Below are 18269 nucleotides of genomic sequence, written 5' to 3' on the forward strand. Positions count from 1 at the left end.
GGAATGTGGACTAAATAGAACTAAATTAATTGTATGGTAAATGACAGAGCAACAGTTTCTCAAACATCTCCATAATCATTATCACTGAAAGAAATCACCAAGGGTAAAGATCAAAGATAAAAGTTAGAAAAAGAATTGCACACACAGAGAGAAGAACTCAAAGAAAAATCTGGAAGTGACATTTTAACAAAGAAATATTTGCTGAAGAATTAAAAATGCTAAGTATCAAACACAAACTGAAACGGGGAATAGGTAAGATCTGAAGCATCATCATGTCCACAAACTGTCACCGTTGTCAAATATCATATTTGCCAAAAAAAATGTGCTTCAATAGGAAAGAACCAAGATTCTAAGAAAGAAATCATGGAAAATAATGACAAAGGGATCTGTACAAAATCAAAAACAGAAATGATGAGGAAACATAATATTGTAGAGACATACAACAGGATAATCCATTAGTACATTAATTTGCTCTCTCAGCTAGAAGTATTTTTCCCTCCTCTATTCTAGTGAAATAACCATAAAAACTTTGGAATTTGCTTCTAGGAAACAATCTCAACTCTGACTTCTCTAAAAATCTAAGTCTTCCCTGAGAGGGAGACGTGAGTCTAATGCTTTGAGTGAGACAGTGTTAGGCAAACCAGAGGACTGGAGGAGACTTTCTAAAACAAAGGGAAGGGACAAGAATTGAAAGTAGGATTAAACATGGAAGAGAGTTAGCCCCATATGGGACTGCATATGAATTCCAACGAGAGGCTTACAGAACAAAGCAAACAAGCACCACTAATAATAATAATAATAATAATGAAGTCCTTTTCAAGAAAATCTATGGTCACTGTGAGACGCAGCTGACTTATCTCAAAGAAACAATTGACTTAAAGCAGAGGACCAGAATCTTCAGAAAAACTATATCAAATAGCAGAGAAATTTCAGTGACACTGCCAACAACCTTGGATTAATTAGTTCCTCCCCAGTGTGATAATAACACTAACACTCTTGTGTAAACTAACAGAATGGGGAAGGAGATTCCAGAGGTGAGTGCCATGCTGTAGGTGGAGGCTTAAAGCAGATCTGAGTCTTAGCGAAATTAAGGAATGTGACATTCTTGCAGGTCAATATTTTGGACTAAAATTCATAACAATCATCCCTCCTCTCGAGCTTCTGCCCGGGGCGGCCGCACAAGAAGGAGGCCGAGATGGCAGATGAGATCGCCAAGGCTCAGGCCGCGTGGCCTGGTGGCTACACAATCTTCGGGAAGATCATTCGCAAGGAAATCCCAGCCAAAATCATTTTTGAGGATGACCAGTGTCTTGCTTTCCATGACATTTCCCCTCAAGCACCAACTCATTTTCTGGTGATACCCAAGAAACATATATCCCAGATTTCTGTAGAAGAAGATGATGATGAAAGTCTTCTTGGACATTTAATGATTGTTGGCAAGAAATGTGCTGCTGATTTGGGCCTGAAGAAGGGTTATCGAACGGTGGTGAATGAAGGTTCAGATGGGGGACAGTCTATCATGTTCATCTCCATGTTCTTGGAGGTCGGCAGATGAATTGGCCTCCTGGTTAAGCTTATTTTAGGGTTGATTTTCCCTCCTCTAGGCAGTGGTCAATATTTCCCAGTTCTGTAGGTTAAACAATATACTTCCTTCTGCCTATGTATGGAGAGATTGAGGAAATAATTTTTAAAAGCCAGACATAATAAAAGACAATGTTGCATGGTTAAAACAACAACAAAAAATAAAATTCATAACAATCACAAACTTTTAGATAAAAGAAGCTAGAGTTCCTTAGCTTTGGGGCATCAACGAGAGTTGGGCATCCAGCTCTCGATTTTGACTTGGGTCTTCATCTTGGGGTTGTGAGATTGAGCCCCTCAGCAGTTTCCATGCTCGGTGTGGAGTCTGCTTACGATTCTCTCTCTCCTGGGGCTCCTGGGTGGCTCAGTGGGTTAAAGCCTCTGCCTTCAGCTCTGGTCATGATCCCAGGGTCCTGGGATCGAGCCCCGCATTGGGCTCTCTGCTCGGCAGGGAACCTACTTCCCTTCCTCTCTCTGCCTGCCTCTCTGCCTACTTGTGATCTTTGACTGCAAATAAATAAAATCTTTAAAAAAAAAAAAAAAAGATTCTCTCTCTCCCAAGGGGAACCCTCTTACACTGTTGGTGGGAATGCAAGTTGGTGCAGCCTCTTTGGAGAACAGTGTGGAGATTCCTCAAGAAATTAAAAATAGAACTTCCCTATGACCCTGCAATTGCACTCCTGGGTATCTACCTCAAAGATACAGATGTAGTGAAAAGAAGGGCCATCTGTACCCCAATGTTTATAGCAGCAATGGCCATGGTCGCCAAACTATGGAAAGAACCAAGATGCCCTTCAACAGACAAATGGATAAGGAAGATGTGGTCCATATACACTATGGAGTATTATGCCTCCATCAGAAAGGATGAATACCCAACTTTTGTAGCAACATGGACGGGACTGGAAGAGATTATGCTGAGTGAAATAAGTCAAGCAGAGAGAGTCAATTATCATATGATTTCACTTATTTGTGGAGCATAACAAATATCATGGAGGACAAGGGGAGTTAGAGAGGAGAAGGGAGTTGGGGTAAATTGGAAGGGGAGGTGAATCATGAAAGACTATGGACTATGAAAAACAATCTGAGGGGTTTGAAGTGGTGGGGGGGGGTAGGAGGTCGGGGTACCAGGTGGTGGGTATTATAGAGGGCACTGATTGCATGGAGCACTGGGTGTGGTGAAAAAATAATGAATACTGTTTTTCTGAAAATAAATAAATCAATTTAATAATAAAATAAAATAAAATAAAAAGATTCTTTCTCTCCCTCTCTGTCTGCCCCCCTCTCACGTGCTTTCTCTATCTCTCTCTCTCTAAAATAAGTAAATAAAATCTTTAAAAAAGAAGAGAGCAGAATTTTGAAAGAACTTAGAATAAAAGGCAAAAGACAAATGTCCCAGTACAATGAGAAAGAAAGAATAGCAAATAGAAATAAATCATATGCATTTTCATATGAATTAGGGTTCTCCAGAGAAGCATAACCAATAGGAAATACAGGGTATAAATATATCTAAGTATCTAAATATAGATATCTATATAAATATATATATGTATGTATACAACAATGGAATATTACTCAGACATCAGAAAGGATAAATACCTACCATTTACATCAATGTGGATGGAACTGGCAGGTATTATGCTCATACATAAGCCAATCAAAGAAAAATAATTATATGGAATAATATCATGTGGCATATGAGAAATAACAGAGGATCACAGAAGGGAGGGAAAATTGAATGGTAAGAAATCAGAGAGGGAGACAAACCATGAGAGACTCTTGACCCTGGGAAACAAACTGAGGGTTGTAGAAGACAGGGTGGATGGGGAGATGGGATAACTGGGTGATGGGCATTAAGGAGGGCACGTGATGTGATGAGCCCTGGGTATTATGCACAACTGACAAATCAATGAACACTACATCTGAAATTAATGATGTAGTATACTTTGGCTAATTAAATTTAAATTGAAAAATAAAAATAAATTTACTTATATATACACAGAGAGAGAGAGAGAGACCGTGCTCTATAGCCAGTAGGCTGAAGACCCAGAATAGTTTCAGTTCTAGCCCAAAGCAGTTCTGCTGGCAGAATTCATTCTTGTTCTGGAGAGGTCAGTTTTTGTTCAGTTAAAGCCTTCAACTGACTGGATATGACTTACCCATATTATGGAGGGCAATCTACTTTATTCAAACTCCACTAATTTAAATGTTAATCTTATCCAAAAAAATACTTTCACAGAAACATTCAGAAGAATGTCTTATGAAATATCTGGGCACCATGGCCCAGCCAAGTTAACACATAAAACTAACTACATATCGGGCGCCTGGGTGGCTCAGTGGGTAAAGCCGCTGCCTTCGGCTCAGGTCATGATCTCAGGGTCCTGGGATCGAGTCCCGCATCGGGCTCTCTGCTCAGCAGGGAGCCTGCTTCCTCCTCTCTCTGCCTGCCTCTCTGCTTACTTGTAATTTCTCTCTGTCAAATAAATAAATAAAATCTTTAAAAAAAAAAAAAAAAAAAAAAAAACTAACTACATATCATATGTCTCCTAATGCCAGGGCAATTTCCATTTACCTATGTAAGATACCTGCAGTTGTAAATACTTGAGAATCCACTTTAGAGATCACTTGATACGTAAAACAGAGGAACAGATGTTAGATTATTGCAAATATTTTGAAACAATAAGTACATCTATACTTAACGTTCCAGTGCAAAAATTTAAAGGATGAGGAATAAAAAACTGTCAAATAGTGTAAAAGTCTGAAAACTGATTTCTTCCCATTTCTTTTTTTATCATTTTATTTCTTCTCAGTGTTCCAGAATTCATTGTTTATGCACCACACCCAGTGTTCCATGCAATATATGCCCTCCTTCATACTACCACCAGGCTCACCCAACCCCTCACCCTCCTCCCCCAAAACCCTCAGTTTGTTTCTCAGAGTCCACAGTCTCTCATGGTTTGTCTCCCCCACCAATTTCCCCCAACTCACTTCTCCTCTCCATCTCCCAGTGTCCTCCATCGAAAACTGATTTTAAAAGGATGTATCTTATAAATAGTTTGTGAGAAGTCATTCTATTTTTCCTAAAACAGGGGGAAAGGGGCAAGAAAATAGTCGAGACCATTGACTGGCACAATAGATATAATTCTCTCCCACCTCACTCTTTTTATTTTTTTGAGGTAGGCTCCATGCCCAGCGTGGAGCTCAAACTCACAAACTCACAACCCTGAGAGCAAGACCTGAACTGAGACCAAGGGCTGGATGCTCAATGGACTGGGCTACTCAGTCACTCTTCCCACCTCTCTTTTACCAGAAACTAATTTGACCCTCTCTTCTCCTTCTCAACATCTAGGATCTAAGAGTCAGACGGAATGAAACTAACCCATTGTACTTCACCAACTTGGCCCCCAGCTGATATTTGACCAGGGCCTAGAAACATTCTCTGCTAGGTATAATGAGCCAAAGTAGCCTCAGCTAAATCCCTAACAACTTCAAGCCTTGAAACATGGCAAAAAATTGACGCATTAAAAAAATACAGTGTGACTTTCATTGGCATTATCCTCCATCTGTGTTCTACTGAATAAAAATTGGTAGACTGGCCCTTATTGTGTTAAATACCGTAGGAAATATCTCCATCAGATTTGCTTCCACAGGGCTTCCTTGAACTGCCAAAAAGTTACACCTTATAATATTGTTCTTTAGTTTTTCTTTACTTTTTCAAAAAAGATTTTATTTATTTATTTATTTACTTGTTTACTTGAGAGAGAGAGAACACGAATGGAGGGGAGGGAAGAGTAAGAGGGAGAGGGAGAAGCTGACTCCCCACTAAACAGGGAGCCTAATGCAGGGCTCATCCCAGGACCCTGAGGTCATGACCTAAGCTGTAGGTAGACACTTAACAAACTGAGCCACCCAGGCATCCATATTGTTCTTTAGTTTTTCAACACAGATTTTAGATTTGCTCAAGCAGATCTCCTAATTCTCATAATGATATGTATGTGTTGATCTTTACCTTCAGAGCATGCAATATATATACATAAGTTCTCTTCATAATGTTTATCATGGTTAGTGAATCTCTGAATTTAATCAACCTCTTTCCAAATAAGTTGATTTCCAATGTGTCTTTCTTAACAGGTTATCTTTCATTTTCTATCCTTATACATAAGTATCTCCCAGAAATAAATTCTAAGTTTCTTTTCATTCCAGTATCCTCACTGTATAATCATTTTACAAAGTTCACAAGCTCTAATTACCTACATAATATGAGGTAGAAAAATTCTTTCTATGACACCCCAATAAATAATTTTTCTGAGAGAAAAACTTCTGATCCATGGCCTTGCCCTGCAATGGTACATGCATTTCAGGTTCCTCCATATACCTGAAACAGACTGTTGAGAACATCATGGAGCAGCACTAGTGTGAGGAGAGCAAAGTAAACATGTACACTGAGGAAGCCTCACACTGTAGCCAATTCCCAACTCCACTTTAATTCCCATCACCACCCCCCAAGAAACTGCTCAACCATTCATGATACTTGATACTTAATACCTGAAGTACTTACAAGATATAGCAATCATTATACTGGTTGAATGATAAAAGAGAACTGGCAAAACTTAGTAGTATGCTGGAAAATTACTTTAACAAATACAACAGCCATGATTTCCATCCTTTCGAAATATCTAAGAAATCTGTACTATCTGTTTGCCATCTAGCTGTCATTTAGAGAATTACTAAATTCTCTAAAACCAGAGTTTAAAATATGTAACACATGATTGTGTATTATAAAGCAAAAGGGAGAAAGTGTTGATATGGCACCTGCCTACAAACCTTACTTTTGAAAATTTAGGATTCTAGGATTTATGTCCCTGAAGTTATCATAAAATGAGAGCTAACAGCAATTATATAAAATTTACTGACAAGATATGGGATTCCATTATTATAAAAGCTCCCAATCCATTTCTAGGCAAGCCTTTGCCCACAGCCATTCTAAATAGTGCTTAAGAATTATCTAAACATCTTATTTAATACTCACTATAATTTATTTGTAAAGAGTTACAGTAGAATGGGCAGTTGTAATATGCTTCTCACAGATGCACTTAAAGCCAGCTCTCATTTAGACAATGTTACACAATCTTGGAGAATGGGGTAAAAAAAAAAATAGATACTAGCCACCAGGTAAATCTGGTGCACAGAAACCAAAATATTAATTCACTTTCACAAGGTTGACAAGACTAGACTATCCTTTATTTACATACATAAGTAGTATATGTATTTTTAAGTGTACTTAAATGTAGCTCATCAAACTGGTATTTTATAGGTAAATTTTATTTGGGGTCCCAACAAAAAAAATATATAGATAACTTGAGAAAAGCTCAATAAATAAACTTTACATAGTAGGCAAGATGTAGGAAAACCAAAAAGAATAGTATCCTGGGCATCTGAGTTTTATTACCCTTTGGTCTGAAGGGCAAGGGAAGAAAGAGAAGGGTGAAGTGGGCCAGGTTTAAAGAAGTTATCCCTTTAGCAGAGGCCAACAGCAACTCCATATTCCCTCTGGCGTCCTGCTGGGATTCCCTACTGGCCCAAACCAATGGGAAACCAGAGGACAAGGCATTCATTGATGCAATCCATTTAGGTTAGCTTCTCAGAACAAAAAGCAGGGGAAAAGGGCTAATGAATGGATCTAAAGTGGGAAATGTAAGAGAGTTAGCATAGCAGATTTTTTTTTAAGATTTATTTATTCATTTGAGAGAAAGAGAGAGAGAGAGAAAGTGAGCAGGAGGGGCAGAGGAAGAGAGAATCTCAAGGAGACTCCACACTCAGTGTGGAGCCTGATGCAGGGCTCAATCCCAGGAACCTGAGATCATGACCTGAGCCAAAATCAAGAGTTCAATGCTTAACCAACTGAGGTGCCCCCATAGCTGATCTTTTTTTAATAAGGTAAAGTGAGGCCAATGTATCCCTTTGGTCCATGAAGGAGCTTCAAGAGGTTTAAGAATTAGTAGAAGTAGGGGGCACCTGGTTAAGCAACCAACTCTTGATTTCAGCTCAGCTTATATGATCTCAGGGTTATGAGATTGAGCCCTGTGTCAGGCTCCACGCTGAGCATGGAGCCTGCTTGTGATTCTCTTTATCGCTCTCCCTCTGGCCCTTCCCTTTCCCCTACATTCTCTTTCTCTCTTTCTCTCTTTAAATAAAAAAAAGAAGAATTAGGAGAAGCAGATTGTCACAGATTACAGTAATGACTGACCCTGGCAAATCACACCTCTGAGTACCCACATCCCTGTTCACCACCCTCTCATATTGACCCTGGCCTTGGCCATATGACTTGATATGAACAATGGAACATCTGCATACACGATACAAGCAAAAGTTTAATAAATGACCTCTTGGAATACTGCCCTGATATGTCTATGCCATGAAGACATCCAGAATGAAATTCCATGTGGACAGAGATGACCAGCTGTCCTGTTGTCCAAGCTCAGCCTCACCCTCAGCAGATCTGTTAACTAAACACCTCAGCATGAATAAGCCCAATCAGAAAAACTACCCAGTCAACCCACAGAATCATGAGAAATAACGATTGTTTTTATTGTAAGCACTGAGTTTGGGATGGTTTATTAAGCAGCAATAGATAACTGAACACAACCTCATTTGACTGAGGAAGGGCTAAATTCCAGTGCCTTAAGAATCAATCTTGTTCAAATGATATCCCTACAACCCAGTTCTCTCTGCCTCTCAACTCAGCTCTACTCTCTCCCCACCGTGTGTTAACTTAATTCTCAGAGAGGTTCTCCTCTTGTGGTCAAAAGATGGTTGTAGCAGGATTTAGAGAAAAAGGAATCCTCATGCACCATTAGTGAGAATGTAAATTGGCACAGCCACTCTGGAAAACAGTGTGATAGTTCCTCAAGAAATTAAAAATAGAAATTCCATATAGTCCTGTAATTCCACTAATAGGTATTTACCCAAAGGAAAAAAACATTAATTCAAATATAGGAAAAAAACAAAAACAATAAATACACACACACATACACACACACAATTTATTGTAGCATTATTTAACATAGCCAAGATATGGAAGACATCTATTTATCCGTAGATGAACAGATAAAGAAGATGTGGTACATATACACAATGGAATATTAGCCATAAAAAAAACAATGAGATCTTGCCGTTTGTAACAACATGGTTGGACCTAGAGGGTATTAAGCTAAGTGAAATAAGTCAGACGGAGAAAGACAAACACCCCATAATTTCACTTATATGTGGCATCTAAAAAACAAAATAAATGAAAAAACAAAATGCAGAAACAGACCCATAAATACAGAGAATAAACATGGTTGCCAGAGGGAGGGGGTTGGGATAGGCTGAACAGGTGGAGTGGGAAGTACGGGCTTCCAGTTATGGAATGAAGAAGTCATAGGGATGAATGGTACAGCACAGGGAATATAGTCAATTGTACTAGTAATGGTAATGTGACAGAGAGTAGTTACAGTTGTTATGAGCATAGCATAACATATAGACTAGTTGAATTACTATGCTATACACCTGAAACCAGTGGAACACTGTGTGTCAGCTATACTTCAAGTTTTTAAAAAAGAGATGGTTGTAGCACTTCCAGATTTCACATCCTGAATATGCAATATGGACTTTTTCTCAAAGTTAGACAAAAAAGTTAAATCTGACTCTCACTAGCTCAAACTGGGATATTTCTACCTGCAGACCAATCACTATAGCCAGGTGGGTAGGACTGGAGTGGATAAGACTATCTGGTCCTACCCTACAGCTAAGAATAAGTAGCTGCATCCAAATAATATGAGCTGAGAGTAAATGAAGGTTGAATCCACAAAAAAAAAAAAAAAAAAAACTAAGAGAATTGAAAAACAATCCTGTGGATGCCAGGTAGCCAAAACTGATGAATTTGTAGTACAAATCCCAAATGCATACCTCCACCCTTCACCTTTCTTCCAAATTCTAGGCTTGTTTACTCAATTGCATGCTTGGTATTTTGTGCGGCATGTCTCCAAACATATCAAACTTTAAATGTTCCAAACAGAGCCACTTATGTAGAACAGGCCTAGAGGTGGAGTGCCCCCCTTGTTCTTTGTTCTTTGTTGTAGCTCCCAAATCTTATCTCCACTCTTCTCCTGCCAAAGCCCCATAATCTTGGAAGTAGTCCAATAGATGTCATTTTCAAACCCTGCATCACACCCTCTCATTCACTGATGACTCCAGCACCTATTTCACAATCCCTATTCCCACCACTACTCTTATAGTGCTATCAACATCCACAGTGATGATTTACCTAATACCTTACATTCTCAGTTTCTTATCCTCCTTCCCCCCAATGACCATTTCATTCTTCCAGCTCAACTACCCCATCCTATGGTAATACCTTCTACTCTTATCTTTACCAACAATTATACTACCTCTAAAATCTCAAATTCTAGAACCCTAATTGCTAATGCTCCCATTTCCTATCATTTCTAGTCTTCCCACTGCAGCTCTTCCTGGGACTTAATGAAATCTCCAGTCCACAGATACCATCACTTCCTCACTGCAAATCATCCCCCTACCCAGTTTATATTCCCTTGTTTATTGTTCAAACCATTTCCTTGCAAACACTCTTAACTCTTTTAGTCTTTTCTTCCTTCATTATCTTGCCTGGCAAAACTTTAACCCTAATTAATCCCACCTACTCCATACCTGCACCTAAGTATCTGAATATTTCTAGAAAAGGAAAGCTTAAAACCTTATTCCTAATACATTTATGGCCATAAATGTCATACACACAAAACTCTGGCAACAAATCCTACTTCACTTCCTTGGTCTGCATTTTTTGACTCTGCATATTGACAGAGTACCCTTTCTCCTAAGCCTCTTGTACCTCATTATTTTCCGTTCTTGCTTGATGACCTTGTCTCATGATTATTTGAGAAAATATGAACAATGAGTCAGGACCTGCATCATCTGTACCTCTACTTCCTGCAATGGAGCAAGATACTGCTTACTACCAGAAACTGCAACCCCAGGATGTCAACCACTGCATGATTTGCAGGTATTAGGGTCACCAAGAAATATGACTCACATAAACACTGGATATAACAATTTACTCACACAAGAAGCAGAGTACAATCAGCCTCAATAGTGAGCATCAGTCCCCCACAGCCAGCACATCTCACCCAACAGTAGATGCACAGATGATCTACAATACCCTTCCTGTGCTGCAGATGAAGGATCCCCATCTCTCCCTGCCAGGAACAGATCCAGAAGTGGGGTGCCATATGATGCACACACTTTAAGCAGAACAAAGTATGTATCAAATCAGGAATAGGGAAAGATATTCCCAGACAACTTTATATGTCCAGCACAGGGTAAGAGGCCTCATCTCCACATACAGAAATGTTCCAGGTCCAAGGCACACTGTTATGCAGTCACACAGGGGTCAACAGACTGCCTTTCCCAATGGTCCAACCCCCCCAACCACTGTTCAGCTACTTAAACAGCAGAGACAGTGCACATAATCTGGTAGGATCACTGTCTGCCCCTAATTTGGAGATAGAGCTGGATCTAATGGGCCTCTTGAACTATCTGTATCAATGCAGTTTGCCTGCAGACCCTACCTGTCATTTTGAGACAGCACTTCATCAAGGTCTCTAGAACAAGACCCAGGATGATGATCAAGCCTACCCTTGAGGATGGTCCCTAATTAGGAACCCCGAGTGCCTGGATTAAGCCAGTTAAGGAGTTTTAAAAAAAGAAAAATGAGTCGTGGGAGGTGGAGACTGCAGGTATATAGTCAGTAATCATCCCACCTGGGCATGGATGTTCTTTAGTTTTTACCTGAATTATTGATATATATACAAGAGTTGTTGGCAATAATACAAATGCCTCACTATTCTGCCAACAGATAATCAAAGCTGTTCAGTTATCCATCACTACCTTAGCTAGTGAGTTCAGTGAATCTTGCTGGTTTGGGATAGCTTGGTGGTCTGAGTCATTCTGTAGCCACCAAGCCATCACAATGGGAATATGGGATTAGGGCCTTAACCTCTAATTTAGAGGGCTTTTCTCTACCACATAGCATGTTACCAACAAAAACCATTCTGCTCTGTGGATCAACCCTGTGCTCTCCTTTTTTCCCCCATTTATAATCTCTTGAATTTCCCTTTTGGCCCTCTGGGCATGGATTCACCTTGTTTGTTTTCAATCTGTTTCGCCCAAGTTGTGGGAAACCATTGAAATCAGTTTATTGTTTTCTATCTCAAGCAAGACTTTTCAGTAGAACTTTTACATTGCTTCCCCCACAGTCAGAGACAACCAGTAGTGATAGCAGGGTCTTACACTGGGAAGAGCCCTATTGCATGAAGGCCTCCAGTGCATCATCCATGTTCCCAGAGGCAGGGTCATATAATCAGGAATCTATGGCTTTTACCTGAAATGCAGGCTTTATGAATGATTTTCCAGGGAGTCTTAGTGTTAGGGAAGTCCTCATAGTCAAGATCTCATTCTCTTTGCAATCTACATCAAGAGTGACACAGACTTAATCTCTCTGTCCTGTTTGTTGCCCTATTCAATGTAGGCAAAAAAAAAAAAAAAAAAAGCATTGCAGCAAGGGATCAGTGGTTAGCTTCTACTGCACTACTCAGCCTGAGACATTTGGGTCTACAAGGCCTTCTCATCAAATAGGGGCACCAACCAAGCTGCACGAGACTCTCCTGGCCTCTGCCCATATCTTTCAATTTTTGTATTTCACTCTCTGAAAAGGACCTCATTTCAACAGTTTCATTTTCAGCAATGTCATTTCTGGTTTGCATTTAATGAAAACAAGTCCTACATGGAGCTTTCAAGTGACTTGGATCCAGCAAAGCTTTCCACACGGGGGCCTTTGATTCCCCTTGAGTGTCATCTGCAGCTTCTGGCATGTGGGAATTAGAGGACAGTGGGGGTGTATGAAGGTGGCCAGAAGCCAGGTTAATTTTCCAGTTTTTAGGGCCCACCTCTTGCTTTTCTGCCCTTAGCCATCATAATAGTTTATCCTTGTTGACAGGGAAATTGTCTACATCTTACCTACATTCCCATTAGGCCAGAGAGAGCCCAGTACTCAGCCAGCCGATAATCACCCCCTTGGGAGCTGACATCACCCTGGGATGGCTGGACTAATGAACGCTGTTCGTCTGCATCATGTACTAACATTTCTGGTGACCTTGCTCACTGCCCTAAACTGTTGAGCAACTAACACCTGTTGTCAACCACCAGGAAAAGCAATAGCAAGATGTCTGTAGGGCTTGCATTGCCAAGAAAGACATGACTCACACAGACACTGGATGGAACAGCACTTTATTCACAGAGAAGAAATCAAGCAAGATCAGCTTCAACAGTGACTGCCAGTCCATCATGGCCAGTGCATCTTGCCCCGAAGATGACATAAGGAGGTGATCTGTACTCAATCTTTTTATGAAGCAGGTGAAAAATGTCCTTCCCTTCCCACCAAGAACAGATAAAGCAATGGGGTTGCCCAGGTGCCAAATGATGCACACGCTTTAAGCAGAAAAAAGAGGTACGTATTAAATCCTGAGTAGGGAAAGATAATGCCAGACAAGTCCATATGCCCAGCACAGGCTGTTAGGACTCTTTATCTCCATGAAAGAAAATGTTCCAGGCCCAAGGTACACTCTTATACAGTTCTGCAAGGGTCAGTGGGCTGTGCATGACTGCCTTTCCCAACACCTGCCTTATCTTTTAACAAATGAAACAAATGAAGTGTTCTTGGTCCAGTCAAAGACCTCCATCTTTATTCTGGAAAGGATCTCCTCTTCTTAAGGATTTTGCACCTACAACTTTTTTTTTTTTTTTTTTTGCCTTAAAAAGGAGTCCTGTGACATATAACCCTCTCTAGCTACTGACCCACTTCTGACTTCTCATCCATTTTCTCCTCAGTCCTCTTTAACTGAGCTTCCATCATCACTATTTTGCTGGGACTATGTTCTTCGTGTTGCCAAACCCAATGGTCATTTCTGTTATCATACTCGACCTTTCAGGAGCATTCCAAATGATGTATCTCTCTCCCTCTTCATTTCATTTCGAGATATCATACTCTCCAGTTTTACACCTAAGAGGTCTCCTTTGCTGGCACTTCTTCTCTACTAGAACTCTAAACTAAGCAGTGCACCAAGGTTCTGCTCTGTCCTGGGCTTTCTCCTCTTTATTTATACTCTTTCCCTGATGATCTCAGTGTCATGCTTTAAATATCTTATTCATGCCAGTGACACTCGAGCCCTGACCTCTCCTCTGAACTTCAGACTCATGTATCAAACTGCTCTTGACATTTCCACATATATGAGGCTTTCCCCCTAATGTAAGCTCTTTAACTTTATTTCATGAACTTAACATTTTACTATTTCATAGAGTATTCACAAGATTTTCTTCAATTCACATTTGTCTATTCTGCCATCAAACCTAGAGCTTACTGACTAGTTCAGTTTAGAAACTGGAAAAGAGACATTATTCTAAGATTCTTTCATCCTAATTTTTGAAGTTTGATTTTTTTCTGTTTTGGAATAATTATGCTTACCCTACTTAATGTGGCATATATAGTTCTACCATGATTTTAGCAAAAGTTGTAATAGTGAACTTTATTCTCATGCATTATCTGCCCAGACCTTTATGTATATTGAAATGTTTTCAAAAGTTGTCTATTGTAGGGTATCTTTACACCCTATGGTACTGGCGCTAGGCTACTGCATTTGGCACTTTTCTCTTTTCTCTGCACACTTGTCTGTGCACAAAACTTCAGTCATCCTCTCTATATTTATTTGTCCTTCTCTAGCTCTGACTTTTCTTTTTTTTTTTTTAAGATTTTATTTATTTGACAGACAGAGATCACAAGTAGGCAGAGAGGCAGGCAGGGGGGGTGGGGGCCGGGAAGCAGGCTCCCTGCTGAGCAGAGAGCCCAATGCGGGGCTCGATCCCAGGACCTTGAGATCATGACCTAAGCTGAAGGCAGAGGCTTTAACCCACTTAGCCACCCAGGCACCCCAGCTCTAACTTTTCTCTGGGCTTCATTTCTTCTTTTTTAATTTTTTTTTTTTTAAGATTTTATTTATTTGAGGGGCGCCTGGGTGGCTCAGTGGGTTAAGCCGCTGCCTTCGGCTCAGGTCATGATCTCAGGGTCCTGGGATCAAGTCCCGCATCGGGCTTTCTGCTCGGCGGGGAGCCTGCTTCCTCCTCTCTCTCTCTCTGCCTGCCTCTCCATCCACTTGTGATTTCTCTCTGTCAAATAAATAAATAAAATCTTTAAAAAAAAAAAAAAAGATTTTATTTATTTGAGAGAGAGCGAGCGAGTAAGAAAGAGCACGAGAGGGAGAAGCAGACTCCCTGCGGAGCTGGGAGTCTGAAACGGTACTCAATCCCCAGACACTGGGATCATGACCTGAGCTGAAGGCAGTCACTTAACTGAGCCACCCAGTGCCCTTGGACTTCATTTCTAAATTTCTGATGATCCACTGGATATGTAACTCAGTGTTCCACTCCATATTTAACACAAGCGAAATGAATCTTTTCCATTCTCCCAAATCTCCCTCTTCCACCCAATGGGGTTGCTGTTCTCTTGGCTGCCCAGGCTCCATGCTACTCCCACATCACATCACATCCTCCTATTTCTTCCTTCAACACACCAATATCATGTCTTCATGACAGTATGAATTTGGAGAGAGATTTGGGAATGTTCGTTAACTGAAATTTCTTTTTTTTTTTTAAAGCTCTTTTTTGTTTTGTTTTTAAAGATTTTATTTATTTGACAGAGAGAGAGAAAGACAGCACAAGGGCAGAGCAGCAGGTAGAGGGAGAGGGAGAAGCAGGCTCTCTGCTGAGGAGGGAGCCCAATGTGGGACTCGATCCCAGAACCCTGAGATTATGACCCTAGCCAAAGGCAGCCGCTCAACCAACTCAGCCACACAGGCACCCCAGTTAACGAAATTTCTATGCCTTACTTTTTCCATCACTACTGCAAGGTTAAAAATATACACCAGGATTATTCTGAAGATTATGATCATGAACTAATGTGCAGAAGAACCTAACAGCACCTAGGTTCTGTGTGTTGCTTTCTTCCCTGCCTTCCATTACCATGGCAAAAATTATAGTGGCGTCCCTCATAATATCTCATCTAAATGACTACACTGATTTCTTTTTTTGTTGTTGTTGAACTACACTGATTTCTAAACTCTGCTTTTACTCTTTTTCCAAAACACTATTTGGTTCACATTATGATCTTATCCAAAAGTCTTTAATGGCTAATTTTTAAAACAGAGGTATCTAAAGTCAGATAAACATTTCTTATTAAACTATAAACTCTTTCAGGAAGGACAAGGTCTTCTGTGTATTCTTTTTTTTTTTAATAGGAAGTGATTAAGGGCATCTTTTTTTTTTTTTTAAGATTTTATTTATTTATTTGACAGAAATCACAAGTAGTCATAAAGGCAGGCAGAGAGAGAAGAGGAAGCAGGCTCCCCGGTGATCAGAGAGCCCAATGCAGGGCTCGATTCCAGGACCCTGAGACCATGACTCAAGCCAAAGGCAGAGGCTTCAACCCACTGAGCCACCCAGGCACCCCTCTTCTGTATATTATTAGCTTTCCCTGAAGAACATGGAATGCACCAGGGGCTCAGTGAACATTTTTTCCAAAAAATTATTAAAATGATGATTGTATCTAAAAGTGTATTAAGAGGGGATGCCTAAGTGGCTCAGTCGTTAAGCATCTGCCTTCGGCTCAGGGTCCTGGGATCAAGCCCCACATCAGTCTCCCTGCTAGTGGGGAGTATGCTTCTCCCTTTCTCACTCCTCCTGCTTGTGTCCCCTCTCTCGCTGTCTCTCTCTGTCAAATAAATAAATAAAATCTTTAAAATAAAAGTGTGTTAAGAATATGAAAACTTATTTTTAGCATACTAAAGCATACATGTTTAATTTCAGTTCTGACCTTCATATGGTCTTTCTTAAATCATTTCGAATATTTGGCAGCAATTTGCTTGACTGTTTTAGGTGTAAGAAGCAACGACAGGTGCCTTCATCTCCTGGTATGTTTCTATATTCTTTGATGAGATAAACTCCTTGAATGAGCTGTATACCGCTTCACAGTCATTGCACATGTTCACTGGAGGGGAGTGCTGTCAATAGGCAAGTTCTAGATTCAATTCATCCTGCATTTGTTACTCCTAGTTTGAGTCAAAAGTTAATATGGAAGGATTTTTTTTTTTTTAAGGCTGGAATATGTTTCAGTTATGCAGTACCACACTTACCCTAAAACAGCTGTTCTTGAATTTCTAAATGTATATGAATGACTGTAGACCTGTGCTATCCAATACAGTAGCCACTTGCCATACAATAATGGGACACTTGAAATGTGGACAGTCAAACCAAAATGTGCTGTGACTGTAAAATACACACTAGATTGCAAGGATTGAATACAAAAAAGGAATGTAAAATATCTCAATAACTTGTACTAATCGTGTATTGAAATGAAAATATTTTGGTTATATTGCATTAAATAAAATGTATTAGAAATAATTTCTGATTCTTTTATTTTTTAAAATGTGGCTACTACAGTATTTAAAATTACATATGCAACTCACATTTGGTGTTCATCTTATGCTCTTGTAGAACAGCTCTGGCTCATATACTTGTTTGAAATGTTTCCTGGCTCCCATTTTTGGAGATTCTGCTTTGGTAGTTGCAAGTTTAGGCACAGAAATCTGGTATTTTTTTTAGCTCTCCAAGTAATTCAATTGATAATTCAGGGTAGGCAATCACTGTTTTCTACTGCTTTTGACCAGATGATTTCCGTAGTCTCCAACACAGAAGTGATTCAAAGATAACAGAGTAACAGCTTTCAATTTCATTGGGGTATAATGGCCATCCCATAAAGTCATATGTATGTTTTTCAGTTAGCAAAACACTCTTCAAAATATAAACACAACACAACCATTTTGTGGGAATGGAAGGATGGTAGGAACAATTAAGCAATATCTATCAGAAACTTAAGTGACTCACTTCTAGAAACCGATCTTGCAGATCTTCTCACAAGCTCACTATATCTGAAATTCACTTCAGCACTATTTGAAATTGAAAAATGGGAAACTGAGGAAATAAATTACCATACATCCAACTGAATATTACACAGCTGGAAACAAGAACAAGTTTGTCTAGGGGTGCCTGGGTGGCTCAGTGGGTTAAAGCCTTTGCCTTCAGCTCTGGTCATGAGGAAGCCTGCTTCCTCCTCTCTCTCTGCCTGCTTCTCTGCCTACTTGTGATCTCTGGCTGTCAAATAAGTAAATAAAATCTTAAAAAAAAAAAAAGGAATAAGTTCGTCTATATGTATTGATACAGAGAGCAATCTAGATTTATTGGGGGGCAAGGCAAGCAGAAAAGCATACAGATCTTATCTGCAGATATGAAATATGAAAAAATATGTACCTATATTTGTATATGCATAGAAATTTTAAAAATATTAACAGTGGTTACTGTTAACAGTGGGGAGAGTCCTAGTGATATGGAAAGGAACTTTTTGCTTTTTATACCCTTTTGTACTTTTAGTTTCTTCACTATGAGCAACATGTAAATATACATTTACATTACAAAATACTTTTTAAAAAATCTACATAATGTCTAGCTAGGCAAGTAATCACTTCATCACTTAG

General features: G+C 39.7%; 1 protein-coding gene across 1 annotated transcript; it reads left to right on the forward strand.

Annotated features, from left to right (window-relative positions):
- Positions 1-1147: 1147 nt before the first annotated feature.
- On the forward strand, positions 1148-1730 carry LOC131833126 (adenosine 5'-monophosphoramidase HINT1-like). The gene has a single exon (XM_059176330.1). The coding sequence runs from the start codon at positions 1196-1198 to the stop codon at positions 1553-1555; it is 360 nt and encodes a 119-aa protein (XP_059032313.1). The 5' UTR covers positions 1148-1195; the 3' UTR covers positions 1556-1730.
- Positions 1731-18269: the final 16539 nt, after the last annotated feature.

Source organism: Mustela lutreola, chromosome 6, assembly GCF_030435805.1.
Source record: "Mustela lutreola isolate mMusLut2 chromosome 6, mMusLut2.pri, whole genome shotgun sequence".
NCBI classification, from domain to species: Eukaryota; Metazoa; Chordata; class Mammalia; order Carnivora; family Mustelidae; genus Mustela; species Mustela lutreola.